Here is a 17299-nt window from a genome sequence, read left to right as displayed (position 1 = left end):
GTGTCCGTCTTATGACCCGAGAGGTCACTTTTACAAAAACGCACCTGTCATCTTCCCTGTGTCTGTACTGGCCACCATTTTGGATACATCTTTAGGCTTTGGTTAAAAGCAAATGCTTTTGAACATCTTCGTCTGATAAAGATGTAAACCACCTTTTGTTAGATGCCAGGATAAACTTCCTACAAACTATCATGAGAACAAAACAAACACGTGGCACAGAAGTGCTGTTTCTACTTTATTAAGTCGTCACAGTAAATCAGACAGGAAGAGGTTAAACTGGAGAGTCGGGAGCGGTCGCCAGGGAGCCCGGGCCCCGCCCCCGCGGTGCGGCCCCGCCCACACGTGCCTGCAAAGTGGGTGATAGGCCCGTCTAAGCCCAGATGTGGAGCATTAAGAAAATTAAATAACGAGAGAAGCAAAATAAAAATCAAACGACGCACTATAACTTAATTTACCGTATTTATCAATTTTTTCCCCTTATGTGCATGTACTAAATATTGCAGACCTGAAGACAGAGGAAAACATCCGTTTCACGTGTGGGTCATACTGAGCGCGACGAGAACGTGGCTGTTTCCTGCTGCGTTTCCCTGCGGATGTGAACATCCCCCCTTCAGTAGCTACAAAAGGTAACACAGCCACGCGTGAGACATCGCAGTGCGCGTGGAAGGATCCCTCAGACCTCCAGATACAGACAGGACAGGACAGGAAGCGCGGGGGTCACGCCCGAGGACAGTCAGGAAGACGCGACCCGCCGCGTCTGCACACCCGCACCGTCTCCTTGGTGAGGCGGCGGCGGATCCATCAGCCCCGCGAGCAGAGTCAAGTCTGAAGCCCCTCCTTCCCTCTGGCTCTCCGGAAGGGCGGCCTTAACCACTGCTCTAGTCACTCCCCCAAGCTGAGGTCCTCACTCCTGTCTGAGTTAAGGTTTCACTATTTAAAATGCCATCATTTTGTGGAATTACTATATATTTTTTTAAGTATGAAAACCTACTCAGTGGGACTACTGAACACCAGCTTTGCTTTAGGTGGAGATCAGCAAAGAGAGGAGAGGGACTGGGCTGGCCCTGCCTGGAGGCCGGCGAGTCTTACCCATTTTGGGCCAATTAGGGCCATTTTTCTTTACAGACGGCTGACCTACTAATGTGACGAGTCAGCACTGTAACTCAGGTGGGTCCCCCCCCCCGGGATGAGCGATCCTCGGCTTTTGCAATTTTGCTGAAAGGCATTTATTACAGAAGCACAATATTTGCTTTTCTGAGAAAAGAACAAACTTGATCATTTCAATTTTCCACCCCAAATAACAAAAATGATTCAAGTCCACGTGATTGCAAGCAAACCTGGTTGCCAGACTTCCTGTTCCCCAGTTCCAAATCTCCAAGCCAAAGCTGTTACTGAGAGTAGCCATGAAACTGCTGGCTGTCACCTGGGGTCACGAGGTTGTCAAAATCCTCAGGGATTCTAGGAAGGTCTACTTACCTGCTACCCACAACTGACTTTCCCATGACAGGTCGGGGAGATTGGTTCCTAGAGAGAAAATGGAACCACGGAGCAGTAGTCCAGGGGAGTTTAATAGGCCCTCCTAGTCCTGACACAGACCAAATTCAGGAACTCTGCAATGGGGGATTTTCTAGAGCCTGAAGGTGAAACATTCCCCCAGAGGCTGTACCGTCTGAGCCCAGGGGGGACTCCGGGGCCCAGGAACGAGGGGTGCTCTCCTGCCGGAACCAGGGCTGGGAGCTCTGTAAACAGCAGATGGCACAGCAGTACGTGTCGAGTCTGAGCCACGAGGGCCAAACGATACGACCAGAAAGCCCACGCCATTGCACACTGGCGGGGGGGGGGGGGCGTGCGGAGGAAAACAGGAATCGGGACATTTGCTGACAACAGAGAACGCTGCCGCTTCCGGTCTCCCTTCATGTTACCACTGAGCCCCCAGTGACTCTGGCCTGGGAAACGTCTCTGGTTCTCTCTGGTGCAGACAGCGCTCCAGCTGCCCCGGTCTGGGGGCCTGGCCTCAAGCCCCACCCGCAGTCCCCTGGAAAGCAGAGAAACCAGCTCTCTCCAGAATGCAGGGTCCCCTCCTTCTAACAGGTATGGCCTTCTCAACCCTGTCTCACTGTCCCCAAAGCAAGGCTGGCTCCTGGTCGGCCTGTTTCTCCTGCAAAGGCCAGGTCCAAGCCAAACCAACTGGGTAGCTGACTGTCAGTGAAGGTGGCCACTCTGCTGGGGCGAGGGGCTTGGAGGAACCCCCAGGCAGGTGGCCACGGCAGGCTGGGGTACACGCAGGTGGGGGCAAGGGCTGGGAGGCAGAGGGCAGGGGAGGGCTGGGAAGCCCCCACATGGAGACCCTCTGGGCCCTTAGCTGGCGGCTCCTGCACTCTGAGCCCAAGGCTGTCACCCTGGAGACGGCCCGACGGCCTAGGTGACCAGCAGAGGCCTGCACCCAACACTCGCTGACCCCACCAAGGGCGCCGGGCAAGCGCACGCGGGGGGTGGGGCTTTTCACTTTTCAGCTTCTTTTTTAAAAACAGGCATACCCGGCCTTCCTTGGAGCTGAATGAGTAAAAAGCAGGGCTCAGCCCCCTTTCTGGGGATCTGTCACCCGACACTCCGGGAGCCGGGACCTGGGTGTGAGGCCCTCAGGGCAGTCGGCAGGGCCGCCAGCGTGGGCCAGGCCTCTGGAGGCGGATGCACATTCCAGGGGCCCGTCTCAGGCCAGCGCCCAGGCCGCATGGATGCCTGGACGGCTTCCTGACCCGCGGGGGGGTTCTGCAGGCAGGACCCTCCGTTTCTAGTCACCTGCGCGCGCTCTGCTGGGCGCCTCACCGTCACCCCGGCACAGCCAGGGCCAGGAAGCCTCTCCGGAGGTAGCGGGTGGCGGGAACCAGGTGGAAGGAAACACAGCAGGAGAGGTAAAACTTCTCCTGGGCTCCGGACCCGAGGGAAAGCCAATTTCCACGATGATGACATTTTTGAGTAAAGCAGGAGTCCTCACAGAAGCACCAGCAACATCAAGGCAGGGAAAACCTCTCTGCAGCAGTGTCACGAGCTTTGCGGGCCCCTGGGTGAAGCAGGGAGGGCTTACAGACGAGAGGAGCCAGCCGCCCCCCCCCTCCCCCAGAGCCCGGAACCTTCTGTCTCCTCGGCGGGCAGCCCCCCCCCACCCCCGGCGCCACATGACAGTGGGCTCATCTCTGGTTGGGGGGGGCCCTTTCTTTTCTTCTTCCAAAGCCCGAGGCACATGAGACGCCACTGCCAGTTGCAAAGTCTGATCTGCAGCACTTCGGTGGGGCTCCCCTCACTTCAGAAGCCTGGGGACAGGAAGACTCGCTGAGGGCGCCCGCAGAACCGCAGCATCCCCAGAGTCTGGGTTAGGGGGTTCAGGTGGGGAATGGGGGCATCTCCTCTTCTGCTCCTCCCCCGGAGGCTCAGCTCGGTGGCCAGGCCCTGGAAGGAAGCAGAGGGAGGCCTCGTGGGCACAGGTTGGAGGCAGGGTGTGGGTCTCAAGACACGGCCTGGGAAGCGGACTGGACCCCACCCTGCTCCCAGCACTGGGACGAATGCTGGACGAATCCACACACCGAGGTCCTCCCGGCTCCCGGCCTTTGCTCTGGGCTTGCCCGAGGTGTGAAAGGAGCTGTGGACCTTTTGCAAATTAACTGGGCCTCATGGTCCAGTCTGCAAGCAAAGACGGAAGAGAAAAGGCCCTGATGACAGTGGGCAGTGCGGGCATGGAGCATCTCTGCCCAGAGTCAGTGGAGAAGCAGGAGGACCTGCAGGGTGGGACCCGTCAGTGTTCTCACATAGGCTGACATACTGGGGCTTTGCACCACGAGTACAAACTCTATTCCCCCAGGAGCCGGAGACGGGAGGTCAGGACTGATGGACCGCTGCTGAGCTCCGGAGGGAAAGGAATGAAGCTGGAGTCTGCGTGCCCTGCCCCCCAGGGCTGCCTGCGTGTCCCCCCGCAGGGCTGCTCAGCGCTCAGAGGGACCCGGGCGCCGGCTGCTGCAACACTCGGCCGCTGTTGCTGACACAGGTCCCTGGGGCCGGGCTTCGAGGGAGGCCCGTTTCATCACCCTTCCCCTCGTAACCTATTTTTAAACCCTTCTGGGTGACACCCCACGCTTCCTCAAAAGCAGACTTTCTAACCTCCTCCGGCTTGCTTCACTTCCAGAGCTTTGGCCTTTCACATTTTTACGACTACTGGCCTTTGAAATTAATTTACCTAAGTTATCTTTCGCACAGACAGCATCTTCTTTCATTTTCTGCCCTCACCTCACTGTTTCCAGGGAGAGCCTCTGAGATCAGTACCTGTGAACACGCTTGGACTGGAGGAGACGCCCTCCCCGGTGCTGCTATGAAACCGAGATCCCCCAGCCCAGGCTTCGCTGTCTCCTCCCTTCTGGTCCCAGGAAGGTCGGGTAGAGAGAGTTCTGGGCCCTCTCCTGCTGCTTTCGTCCTTGAAAACGGGCTGCTTTTAACAAACGCAGCACAGCCATGCTATCACCCGAGGCGGGGATGGCACTGGTGACGGACATCGTCCCAGCCCCTTGGAGCCAGAGGTGGGCATCAGCGTGGGGTCCCAAGGTGCAGGGGCAGCAGGGGAACAACCCTGATTCAATCCCAGGTAAAACTCCATTTTGAAATACCGCCCCTTCAAACTACGAGACCTCACGTTGCTAACTAGGACCCATGCCACCCACTTTGTAAGCAGAGCCATTGGGAGACGGAAACAAAAAAAAAAACAAGTAAATGAGAGAGAAAGTGGTTTTCAAAGATCTGATATTAAATGAGAGTAATTCTGGGTCAGAAGGGAAACACTGAACTCCCCACCCCCACCAAGGAGACAGGAGGGTGCCCCTCGAGGTCCTGCACGGCAGTGTGGGGGGCGGGGGGCGATGCCACCCTGGACAAGCCCTGAAGCTATGCAGCCACGGGAGGGCAGTGCCCCCCAGGAAGGTCCCACGTTCCTTGGGTCCCCACCTTTCCGCTGGCACCTCCTGGCTGGCGGTGGCTCCTGCCAGGCCAGCCACACCCATGACTGACGGGGAGGCAGCAGCCGTGGACCGAGCATGCTAGGCCGCCTCTAACTGGGGCGACTGCACTCCTGCACCCCCTCGGCCTGTCCCTCCTTTGGGAAGCCGGGTCTGTCCAAAGGACACCGAAGCCCCACTTCGCTGCTTTTGTGTCAAGAGCAGGGGGACGCAGGTTGAGGGGGGTCTCCCAGCAAACACAGGCTTCTGCATGAATCCCTGCTGCTGGTGGGGTTAAGAAAGAGCAGCCGGGTGGGAGGGTCAGCCCCCTAAGCCAGCGGCCCCGCCCGGGCGAGGAGGGTAAACCAAGGATCCAGACCTAACCTCCGGCTTCCGCGTTCACTCAGCAGCAGCAGCGTCTGCACCACCGCCCCCCTCGGGTGACGGGGCTGAAAATGACAGCCCCTCCCTGACCTTCTGCACCATCGTCACCCGGTCCCCTTTCCACCGGTGGACCCACGAGCCAGTACAGCCGGCCACCCCGCTGGGTTTTCTGCTGGCACTGCCTGGAGGTGGCCGCTGCCATCGGTGCACACGGGAAGGGCCCGGACCCCGGACAGGGCAGAATGGGGAGGCCCACGGAGGTCACACCTGCCGCGGCCGGCCTGCCCTCTGGGCCCTACCCTGCAGCCATGCGGGGTCCTCCGCCCTCTGTGCTCCCCCAGCTTTTGTCTGCTCTCCCACTCCCAGCTGCTTCATTCAGCACACCCAGGACAGCCTGCCCCCCAGCCCAGGCCTCGGGGGCCCCTCGAAGGCCAGCGGTCAAAGGCCGGCCCGCACGTGCCGAGTCTTATCGGCCCATCTCAAGACCCCGCTCCTCCTGGCTCGGCAACAGAAAAGGGGGAGGCCCCGGTCCCCGGGCTCCCCGAGGCCCCGCACACAAAAGGGCGGCGACAAAGACATTTTCTGGGATGGCAGGTGTTGGTGTCTGATTCCGCCCAGAGTACAGGGGCAGGAGTGAGGCGAGGCCGGGTCTCCCGCGTGGGTGGGCAGCACAGACACGTGGGCAGAGCCCCTCAGTGGCGGTGGTGGGGTGGCAGGAACCGGTGGGGGCATCTCAGGGCCATGTCAGCCACGGAGGAAGGGAGGAGGGTCCCTGAGGAGCAGGGCGGTTGAGCAAATCTGCTGAAGTGTCAGTCTTACCTTGTTCAAATCCTGCGGGGAGACCCTTCGGTTCTTTAATCTGCAGGAAAGAACATAAAATCAAATGGGTACAAGCCCGCACCTCCCAACTCACGAACACGGTGCTCATCATATGCTTCCCCCTGGGCTGCCTGAGCGTCCCTGCAGCCTCGGAGGGCATCACAAGCTGGAAATTCACCTAAATTTCGACTTGGAAGGACAGAGTGGAGCTGCCGCCACACGCCTAAGTGTGACATGAAGGTGACACTGGCTCTCCTAGGATGCGGGACAGATGCTGTTGGGAGCCCCAGCGACCGGGCGGCACCGACCACTGTATCCTCCCCCCACTGCCCGGCCAGCATTTCCTAAATATTTGGCCTAAAACACAGTCAAAGATGAGAGTTGGAAGTCAATGGGTGACCTGAAATAATAAAGTATCCAAGTTTACGTGGCTCTCAGCTTCATTTACGGACTTTGGAGTGGCACACAGCGTGCTGATTTGGTACAGGTGTCACCTGCGGTGTGACGGTCCTCAGGGAGGAAGCACACGTCGTGCTGGGCAGAGGTGGCTGCAGAGGGAACCCTGCAGTGGCGAAATTGGGCTGTAAGCTCACCTCACTCACGGAGCAGTGGGGGCCTGGCAGTCCCACCAAGCCTGGGAGAGGCTCTGAGCTCGTCCGCGCTCTGTGACCATCTTTCTTGATCACCCCATGCCTCCCACGGCTGCCCTAGTTTCCATGTGAGTTTCCTTAGCAAACGCAGCCTCTCTCCGCATCAGGGGACAGCCCCTCACCCCAACCCCCACAATGCTCCGAATTCACTGTCACCAGACCACCACCACATCCGGACAAAGGACACTTGTCGGTGACATGGCCTGCTGTCTGCACGGCCACAGTTGTAAAGATCGTCTGCTGACCTCGCCTGCTAAGGCTGGCACAGTGACCAGGGCCAGCTTTGAAGACGGATGCTGCTGGAGGAGGCACCTCTGATACATCCTAGGTAGGGCTCTCCGAAAGGAATGTGGACTTCTCTGATTTTCCAACCTGTTGATGAAAATTCACTCCTCCCAACCCTCCAGAATTGTCTGGGGTTGGGAATTTCAGGACAAGTAACTGAAGAAAACGATCCAGTGGCATCCTCTGCCTTCCCTGACTTCCAGCCACCACTGGCTGCTCCCTCTTCACACAGCGCTCGGTTTCTGGGGGCACAGAAGTTCTCAGGCAGTGTGGCTCCTGGTGCTTGACCAGGAAAGTTCCTGTGAAACCTCTAGACAATGTGACTATCTAGACACCCTGTCTTCCCCCCCGGGCCCTGTGTGCTCACAGAGGACGGCAATCGAAGAACATCTCTGCGGGGGTCTTCCCGAGTGGAGGGGCTTCCTGGGGCCCCGGGCTGCTGACCTTCTCCAGTGCAAGCAAGAGGTCTCCCCACGCAGGGGCTCCTTGGCCCCCCTCCCCTGCAGTCCTCAGCTCTGGCTATGCTGGGCGTCCAGGCACCCGATTGGTGGAACCCAGAAAGCAGACGGCGCGACTGACAATGGAGGGCTTGTTTGTAATTGCTGCTGAGGACCGCTCGCTCCTCTCCCGGCGTGTCCCCAGATGCAGCCCGGTGTGGCGTGCTGGACCAGACAGAGTGTCCCAGAGACTGCCAATCCCTGGGTGAGTTAAGGAGATGCAAAGACAGAGACAGTTGGGGGCTGCTGGAATTATTCCACGGGGCTCAAATGTCACTTGCCCTGACACACAGACAGTGCCACCAAAGGGCGGGGCCCCGTGCCTGGAACAGAGGAGCAGACTGTCAGCTTCCTGACACGTCCCTGGGGGTCGGCGTGAGGAATCCGCTAACCTGGGCAGTGCTGGGAGGCACCGGAAGAGACCGCTGTGCCTAGAGGTGCGTGATGCTGGGGGGCCGCGGGTGGAGACACAAAGCATAATGACTCCATCCTTTCATCGGCTGGGCACCCTGGTACGTGCCAGGGACTGTTCTAGGCTCTGGCCACAGCAGCAAAGTAGCTAAACCCCCGACTTGGTGGGGGGCGGAGTCGGCAGAGGGGCTCCCGCGTGCTGTTGGGGGCAAAAATATCTTACCCTTTTATAGGATAAAGCCCAGATGTTTGCAGGGTAAATAAACAGGTAAATGGTATTTCTGTGGTGTTCTGGGCGAGGGGGCAAGTTAGGAAATAAAAATGTCTTAGAAAAAACATTTTCAAACTACAAAACAATGTCTTAGAAGTCCCCACGGTGGGGCAATAGTGAAAAAAGGAGGAGAAACACCAAATGCTGGGTTACTATGTGTCTTACATTCAAGGTCTTTCTTACACGTTAGTGGTGCTGGAAAGCGGAAGTCGGCCCCGCTCACGTCTGAGACTGACCCATCTGGGGAGACCCTTCGGGAGGAACTCTGACACCAGCGGGCCAACCGCGGCCACTCGGGGGCTCAGACGCAGAGTGGGAGCCTGGAGGAGCCAGGGGCGCTCTTATTAAAGACGCCCTGCTTCCTGGGCCTGCGCAACTCCTCCGACACCTGGACGCCAACAAGGACTTGGAGAAACACAGCAAGCAGCCGCCGTGGCTGGAGGTCCGTGGTGCTCTGCACAGCTCTGCCGAGCGGAGGCTTGGCAAGCACAGGTGGGCCCTTCTGGGGCCCGTTTCCCCTGCCTGTTCTCATCGGGAGGGCAAAAGCGCCAGGATTTGCCCCACGTCTCATCTCTGAGGCAAGGCTGCCCAGGGACCACGCTGGGCAGGGTCAGACCAGAAAAGTGGCAGCTCTCCCTGGGTCCTTGTTACTGAGCAGTCAGTGTGGGAAACGATTAACTGGTCCAAGATAATTAGGGAAGGGCATGGTTCTGAGAGCTGGCCTGGGCGAGGAGGGAACCTGGATGGGAGCTAAACGTCCTCCCAGCAGGAAAGCAGACAGAGCGGGGACGGAGAGCCGCTGGCCCATTTAGGCCCTTGGAAGGGCTCTGAGGACGGGAACAGGTGCAGCCACAGGTGGGGCGGGCCCCACACTCCGCTCGCCACTGGCAACCCAAGACCCGTGGGACTCAGCCAGCCTCATCACCATCTCCAAATGGCCCAGGACGCCTTCCAGCAGTGCTGGCTGTGGCCTGGCCCCGGCCCCGGCTCTGGGCTCTGCTTCCTCTTTTTGGTCGCTGGTCTTGCCCGTTGACTTTGATTCTGAAGCAGAAAGCTGGGACAGCTGGGCCGAAAGACCAGCAGAGAGAGCACGTGGGCTGCACCTGTGTGGGCTGCGGCCAGTGGGCGGGACGTTCACAAAAACGCTTGTCTGGCATTTCTCTCGTCCCCTTCCACGACTATAATGTCCTCTTACCGATCTATGACTGAGTTTGACTAAATGCTAAATTGAAGATTAATATCAGGTCAGCCCCTCATGGAGAAAGATGTCTCCAGACCCTCCTGCCATCTCCCAGAACGTGACCACCGAGATGGCTGCCACACCCCGCCACGGCGAGGCTGTCCATCGAACCAGATTGAATTCATGTCTCAAAATGGAGAAACAGTACAGATGTGTTCACAGCGGCGATGTTCGTAAAAGTTAAAACACAGAAACAACTCAAACGTCCATCAAACGATGACTGGAACCCAAACGTCGCCGACGCTTACGATGGGGTATTATCTGGCGGTGAAAGTTACTAAAGGGCTGATACAGGCGACGGTGTGGACGGCCCTTGGGAACCTGTGGAGTGACAGCAGCCAGCGGGCGGGGACCATGTGCTGTACAACCCCTTTAAACAAGACGCCCGGAACCCGCAGATCCCAGAGACCGGAAGCAGACTGGTGGCTGCTGGGGCGCGGGTCGGGACGGATGCGGGTTGACCGCTAGTGGGCTTCGTTTTTGCTTTGTTTTTCAGGAGGGACGAAATGTTCTATACTAGATTGTGGTGACGGTTGCACAACCTCGTGAACATCCTAAAAACACTGAATTGTGTTCTTTAAATAGATGAATTGTATGGTCTACGAATTATATTTCAATAATGTTTTTAAAAATGGCAAAAAAGAATAGAAGGTGGTCTGGGCAGCCTTACTGCCGCCACCTTTCCAAGAGTGACACGACAGAGGTGGCTCCAAGTTCGAGGGGAAATAAACCCCTCTGCGGGCCCCGGGGAGGCAAGGTTTCGCACGCGCCCAGCACCTCGGCTCCCGGCCATGGCACCCACTTCTCACCACCCTCAGGCCAAGGAAACGGTGCTGCCCCTCGGGTGACACACTGGTCTCCCTTCAAGCTTGTCTCTCAGTTTTATTCCAACTTCCGTTTATCTGCTTTCTAATAGCTCAGGCGCGGCCGCGGGTGGTGAGCGGGGCTCCACTGGGATTCTGTGTGCCCCTCAGGACTGGGTTTTAAGTTCCCTGATAACTGACGGCTCCAGGAGATGCCGCACTCACGTCTGTGTTGACTGTGGGGACACTGAGCTCCGGTGCTGGTCTGAGGCTCTGAGGAAGCAGTAAGGACGCAACGGGCTGGCTGGGTCTCGCTGATAAAAGCTGTTTTGTGGTTTCTGGACGTGAAGGAAGCCCCTCGAGCCCACGGCTTAGACGTCTCCCCGGGGGCACCATCCGCAGTCCTGCAGTAGGAAGTACTTCGGTAGCTTTCACTTAGGCTTCTCAGTGACCCGTGCCAAAGTGGGGATGCGTCCGTGGTACACGCTTCACAGGCCATCAGTCCCATAAAATATCCTTTAAAATCCTTTAAGACAGTTCTTTCTGCCTTGGGGAGGGACATTTTGCCTTTGCCACAAAAGCAGGGCTCCCTGGCCCTGCACCCTGTCATTCGCTTCATCCAGTGTGTTCCCCACAGCAGGGTCCTTTCAGGGTGGGGGGCAACGAGCCTTGTTTGGAGAAACTGGACTTGATCTGACGGGGGACAAAACCAACATTTCTCAGTTTCAAAACTACCGAAGGGCTCGTCTTGCTCTGCGAGGGCAGAGGCTGCCGCGCACACAGCACACGGCAGCCCTCCACGCCGTGTGAGGAGCCGTACCTGCTCCCTGCTGCTCGAAAGGCTGAGTCCGACAGCACGGCGGGCCGGGGACGCCCGCCTCCAGGCCCAGCTCCTCTGGTAACTGGGAGCCATCTTCAGTCTCTTCAAAGCTGTGCCACATACGAGAGAGAGGCTGTGCCACGTACAAGAGAGAGGTGCCCACCAGATACTTCACTCTGGCTCAGGGGTTCACGGTCACCCAATGCTGGTGTGAGTCTGGGGGCTCTCAGGTGGGTGGGATACATGCCTGCAGGTCAGAATTCCACCTGCGCCCTCTTCTCCCCCTGCCAGGCAGACTGACCCCTCAAGGAGGGTGTCACTGAGTCACCTGTGCGGCCTGAGTAGGGCTTAGTTCCGAGGTTCTGAGTACCTCTCCAGGGGCCCCATCACCACATCTCCTTCCCCAGTCAGACGCACATCACTGCCTGCTGCGAGCTGGGTGTCGCGCGAACATGGTGCGTGAGAGGTCACTGAGCTTGCCCCCTCCCCCGAGGAACAGCCTCCTCGCAGAAGCCAGTGCCATCTCTCCAGACAAGAACTGTATTGGGTCACCCCCTGAGTAACACCCTCGGGGAGCTGCCCGTGGACCCCTCCTCAGCACCTTCCCCCCCTCTTCCCATGAACAACCACCACTCGCTGCTCCCTGAGTGCGCCAGCAAAGCTCCTGCCTCAGGGCCTTTGTTCCTGCTGTTCCCTCTGCCCAGAACAAACGCTCCCCACCGCCTCCAGATTCCCAGTGGCTCGCTCCTCCTTCAGTTTCCTCAGGCGCCACCTTCTCAGGGAGGCCAGTCCCACCCCCGTATTGGTCTCAGCAGCGCTCCTCACTGTCCCAAGTCTCTCTGGCATGAATGTGTGCAGGCGCCGACGCTCGGGGGGGCGGGGTCAGTGTGATGGTCTGAGGGAAGCTGCAGCTCCCATCCAGCTTGGCTGCATCCAAGGTGTGCGAGCCCCTGGACCAGAGATTTCGTGTCTAAGTACGGCTCCCAGCAAGTCAGCAGCCTTGGGTAACGGGATAAAGAGCAGAACCAGAGCCAGCGGCCTGAGACGTCTCCTTGCAGGCGGCCGCCTTTCCTCTGAGGCTCTCACCCCCTATGCTCCCCGGTCGCCCAGGGCAGGGGCGCCTAGCCGCAGAGCCGCACGCCTGATGTCACAGGGGGCTCGGATGACACCCAGAGCCAGGCTGCTTCTTGAGCTGCTGCTCCTGCCTGAGGGACGCAGCCAGGGAGCAGGGTTCCCCTACCTACCAGGCAGGCTCGGGGATGCTCCAGCCGCGGGGTCTGCCCAAGCATTCTCCAGCAGCAACGCCCGGCCCCCTTGGCTTCCTGGTTTTGCCTGAGATGCGGGCTGCGGGGCGCAGCCTTGCCAGTGAGTCCTGGACGGCCACAGCGGCTTCCCTCAGCCCCAGAGATCTCTCGGATCGGCTGAGCCTGCTCAGAAGAGATGCTGGGTGGCAGCTGAGCGTGCCGGGAGGCAGGGCCACCGGTGCGGGCGCAGGTGGGTGCAGCGTGTCCTCTGTGCACCTGGGATGCATGTCCTTCAGGTGGTCTAAAGATGCTGCTGATTCTTTCTCAACGCCCTGCAGTGCAGCTGCGAGGCTTCCTACGTGCTGGGAAATGAGTTCTGGCCACGTCAGCGCTGTACGCTTTACGTAATCTTTTAAATTTTTTTTATGAAGTTGACTGGCATGTTTCCCATTTTTAAGGGATTTCTTTTCAGCCTTTTGAGGGACTTCAGAGGCTAACGGCAAAGGAGGAACCGGCTTTTCTCTTTACCATGCCATGTAGAGGTTCATTTCCTGGTTATCACCACGTATCCTTCTGGAAAGGGAGAGTATACAATATTCTTTCTCTTTTCTGTCTGCAGACTTAACTGCTGCTAAGAGAGTTCCAGTTGGCCTTTGCTCTGGTTGTTGCTAAGCAGAAATTCAAGCGAAATCATCGAGACTTCCAGGAACCCACCCTGATGGCTGAGGGAATCCATTCCACCTGCTGGAACCAGGACATGGGGGTCCAGCCACGCCTCACAAGGAGCATAAACCTGGGGTGTCAGAACCCCCGGACTCTCCTGAAGCACATTCTCAAGGTCATTTCAAATAAGCGTTTGGAATCATTTCCAAAAACCATCTTGTGAGAAAAATTGCTGGTACCTGCCGGCCATCTCCTGGCAACAGCTGGAGTGTCCCCGGGGCCGTAATTAACAGCGAGGCAGGAAGAAGATGCCACTCACGCTAAAATCCCTGCAAGACTAAGACAGCAGGGCTAACCGAACGCGGCCTTCACAGGAGACATAGCAGCTTCGCGTTCTCCCGAGGAGCAAATTAAATGTCATGTCGACACTTCGGAACGAACTGGCCTCGGGTCCTGCCTTTTCCCGGGAACCTGGGAGCAGCCTCCGCTCCTGCCCGGGCAGAGGGTCCCCACGCTGGCTCTGAAGGGGTGGTTTCTTCCTCTCTGCATCTTCTCCTCCCTGTCCATGGGCCTGCCAGCTCTCAGCCAGACTGACCAGCAGGATGCTCACAGGAACATCCAACACGTCAGGAAAGTCTTCATTCCTTCCAGGCTCACGAGGTAGACAGCACAGCCCGGCTCAGGAAAATCTCGACCCAATGGACCCAAACCCTGGCGACTGTCTTTTTTCCCTGATGCACCTTTTTGACATGCAGTTGTGGTGTGGCACTAACTTATCTGGGCTTAATAATAAGCTCATTGTGGTGATTCATGAGTATCTGCTTTTCCCTAAAAAGATGTCAGGCTCCAGAAGGGGAGGGGAGAGATGGAGCACAGGTCTCCAGAGCCGCCCGTTTCCCCCTCAACGCCAGCCCAGTCCCACCCAGGGGAGGTGCAGGCAGTGCAGACGGGGCGGCATCTGACAGGTGCACCGTCATTTTCTATATGATCAAGTGGGACACACGTTTGTCTCATCTCTTCCCTGACACTGGGGAAAGCACCAGAGCTATGGAGGAAAACATGAGGCCAGGTGTGGTGCCCAACTGTGCAATCGAGAATTCTCTTTAAAGCCCTCGATACCATTTATGAAAGCGTCCTAATCAAGTTTCAGTTATGCAAACTGTCACCTACTCTGTGGATGGACCAGGCTCGGAGCCGGGGAGGGAGGGGAGATAAGACCCAGGTGTTTGTTCTGCCTCCTGCATCAGGCTGGACACACATCTGTGGGCTGGAGACATGCCCGTATCCCTGAGAGCAGCAGCCTGGCTCTGGCTGGCCCGCATTCCTGTTGTCCTCCTGGCGCAGATGTTATAAGAAATTGATGCCTCATTCTCTAAAGAAATGATGGCGCATCAGAGAGAGAAGGATTGCTTACACATACACAGAGCCTTCCACACGCTGAGAAGAATCAAGATGTAAGTGATGACAAGTCAGAGGCACCGAGACCAGGACGCAGCAGAAGCGCCTTCATGCAGGACACCGGTTCTCAGCCCTGCTTAGTTCTGAACAGGGAGTCCCCACGCCCAGGCCACACCCAGACCCAAACGTCTTCACCTCTGGTGGAAGGAAGCAGCATAGGGCTGGACCGGCTTCGTGGGTGACCCGGTGCACAGGTGAGCCAGAACCACTGGGTTTGGGCAATAGGATTACGGGTTAAAAAACCCAGCACCTCCAGCCACTGTGGTCCTGTTTGCACCCCCCACCCCCCACCCCATGAGACAGGCTGATGCAGGCAGAGCCGGGCTCCAGGGAGACAGCAGAAGTCGGGAGGCGCAGGGTCCACATGGAGCAGGAGGACGGCGGCTGTGTGCACAGGACAGTGAGGAAAGCCCAACAAGCAGGGTGGCGAGGTGACAGCCCAGGGGACACCTGCTGGGCCCCCTTCTCAGACACACAGTAACTTGTTGAGTCCTTACGGGGCCTCTGGGGGCCACTTGGAGGCACCACTCTCACGACCCACTTTCCAGAATCGGACGCCGGGCTGCAGAGTGACCACAGGCTGGACCCAGGCGACAACAGAGCCCTGCTCTCTGAGACAACACGTACTCCCTGCAGCCGGGGAGGCCGGCTCCAGGGGGAGGGTTTGGCCAGCATTGAACTCGGGAGCCCAGGAGGACAGTGGGGCTGGAGAGGCCGTGGAGAGGAGCAGGGGGAGGAGGAGGCCTGCCTGGAGGGAAGTGTGCAAACCCCGGGAACCCGGCTGGTGGACAGCCTGGGCAGCGGATGTGAACGCAGGGCTCCGGCGGATCCTGCCGGTGCTCCCGGATCCCCCAGGACATCAGAAGCTTCTTGAGGCCTCGGGACGGCCGCTGGGGCCCTGCAGCCCACCCGCCTGCCCCGTGGGAGCGCCCCATGTGCGTCTGTGGACTCAGCGAAGCCAATGCGTGTTCTGGGCTTCCGGTCCCCTACCTGTTGGGGGTGGCTGGCTGGAAGGACTTTGCAGCTACAACTACGAGGTGACCCACAGACTGTCACTGTCACACGTGTCTGCTGGCCAGCGGACACACATGGCCACCCTGACAGGAATGACAGGAACCCATGACGTCACACAGCAGGTTCTGGTGACCTAAGTGCCTGCGGTTTCCAGTCACGCGGCATCTTTCCAAACTGCACTCTTACCTCATGAAGACTTTCTGAAGAACCACGACGAGGACGCAAGAGCCTCCCCGAGCGCGCGCTGTTTGAGGACTTCCTGGGACACTGTTTGCTCCTCTCCTCCCAAGCGCTGCATGGCTTGTCTGGATGGAAACACTCCCTCCTAACTGGCCGGTGAGGAGCTCTGGTACCCAAGGTCTGGTGACAGCGGGCCCGGGGAGGGGTGCCCATGTGAGCCGTGGCGGACGTCGCTAACACGTGCACTGACTCCACTGTGAGGGGCAGAAGTGGGGGGGGGGGGGCGAGGCCGTCGGCTCTGAGTCATCCTGCACGGCTGGTCCTCGGCTCATCGGAATGATGGGAGGGGCGAGACATGGTGTCCCCTGAAGTCCCTTCCAGCACCACGTTCCACAGTGCCCTTTGCTGATTTCAGCAACTTTACAAGGAAGGTGAATACAGAGGACGTGCTACTGATCAAACTTTATTCGGACCATTTTAACTGGGAGGGAGGGGCGGAAAGGAGAGGGGCAGATACGGAATGAATCTATAAGGGGCCCACCCTCAGTGAACGGGGAAAACCTTTCCTCTTCTGCAGGTTACAGTTAGATCCACCTTGTGCTGTTTCTGGGGGTTGACCTGATGGCTAACTGCCCAGCGAATGGTCTCAGGGTCACTGCACGGTGACTAGCCCGAGGCACCCTGGCAAAGGCGCCCCGAGGACGGGTCGGGGGCCTGGCCAGTGAGAGCTGGGTGAGCTCGCACCTCCAGGTGAAGGCTGCTGGGTCCTAAAAGCACCCGGTGTAACGTCCACACGCTGGGTTCACTCTGGGACCAACGTGCAGCATGCCTGCCGTCCCACGAGGGGACTTCGTCGGCCACCAGCACGACCCGGTGACACTGGGCAGGGTCTTCTGATAGCTTCCGTGAACTTAACGATTTTCTTGTAGGAAAAAACTACAGGTCTTCTATGAGGCAGGTGAGCACCATCAACCCTTGGAAGCGGACCCCGTGCCACTCTGATCGTGCAGACGGGGGAGCGGACCCTGGGCCACACTGTACACGCAGATGGGGGAGCGGACCCCGGGCCACCCTGCGCGTGTGGATGGGGGACGGCAGTTCCGTGCAGGCGGCAGGGGCTGCAGCACCCTGAGACCGACTCAGACTAATCCGGTTTAAGCTCCAAATATGACCTACATTAAAAGTGGCAGAATCTGCTGGAGCCTGGTGGGGAAGTTCCTCCCACTGGCTCTCAGTCCCTGAGCCTTCACCATCTCCTCGATCATGAGGGAGGCAGTGCTCCTGACCGCATCTCGGAGAAACCAAATGTGTTTGTGAGGGGCTAACAGATAAACAAAGATCTGTGCTCCCTCTGCTGGCTCCTGACAGCAACGTGAACGCAGAACAGGGCCGTACACAGCGCTGGCATCTTCAGCAAATGCAGTCAGTCCGTTTCCGGAGAAGAACCTCTCGTTTAGGTGTTCTTTGAGGAAAACCCATCTTTGTCAACTTCTGAGCAAGGGACTTGAAACTCTCAATAGCAGGCATCACAGTGCACATGCCGGCGGTCCTCCTCCACCGAACTGCGAGCTGTGACTGTAACAG

General features: G+C 58.3%; 1 protein-coding gene across 2 annotated transcripts in view; it reads right to left on the bottom strand.

Moving 5' to 3' along the window:
• Positions 1-222: 222 nt before the first annotated feature.
• The window catches only part of RALGAPA2 (Ral GTPase activating protein catalytic subunit alpha 2), a 265476-nt gene continuing 248399 nt past the window's right edge, over positions 223-17299 (bottom strand). For both annotated transcript variants that reach the window (XM_032461744.1, XM_032461746.1), the window contains 2 exons: positions 6180-6219; positions 223-3447 (listed from right to left, as the gene is read on the bottom strand). In XM_032461744.1, coding sequence (XP_032317635.1) covers positions 6215-6219 — 5 coding nt within the window. In that variant the 3' untranslated portion in view covers positions 223-3447; positions 6180-6214. The remainder of the gene's footprint in view (positions 3448-6179; positions 6220-17299) is intronic.

The sequence above is a fragment of the Camelus ferus genome, chromosome 19 (assembly GCF_009834535.1).
Source record: "Camelus ferus isolate YT-003-E chromosome 19, BCGSAC_Cfer_1.0, whole genome shotgun sequence".
Lineage (NCBI taxonomy): Eukaryota > Metazoa > Chordata > Mammalia > Artiodactyla > Camelidae > Camelus > Camelus ferus.
This window is presented reverse-complemented; position numbering and strand designations above follow the sequence as displayed.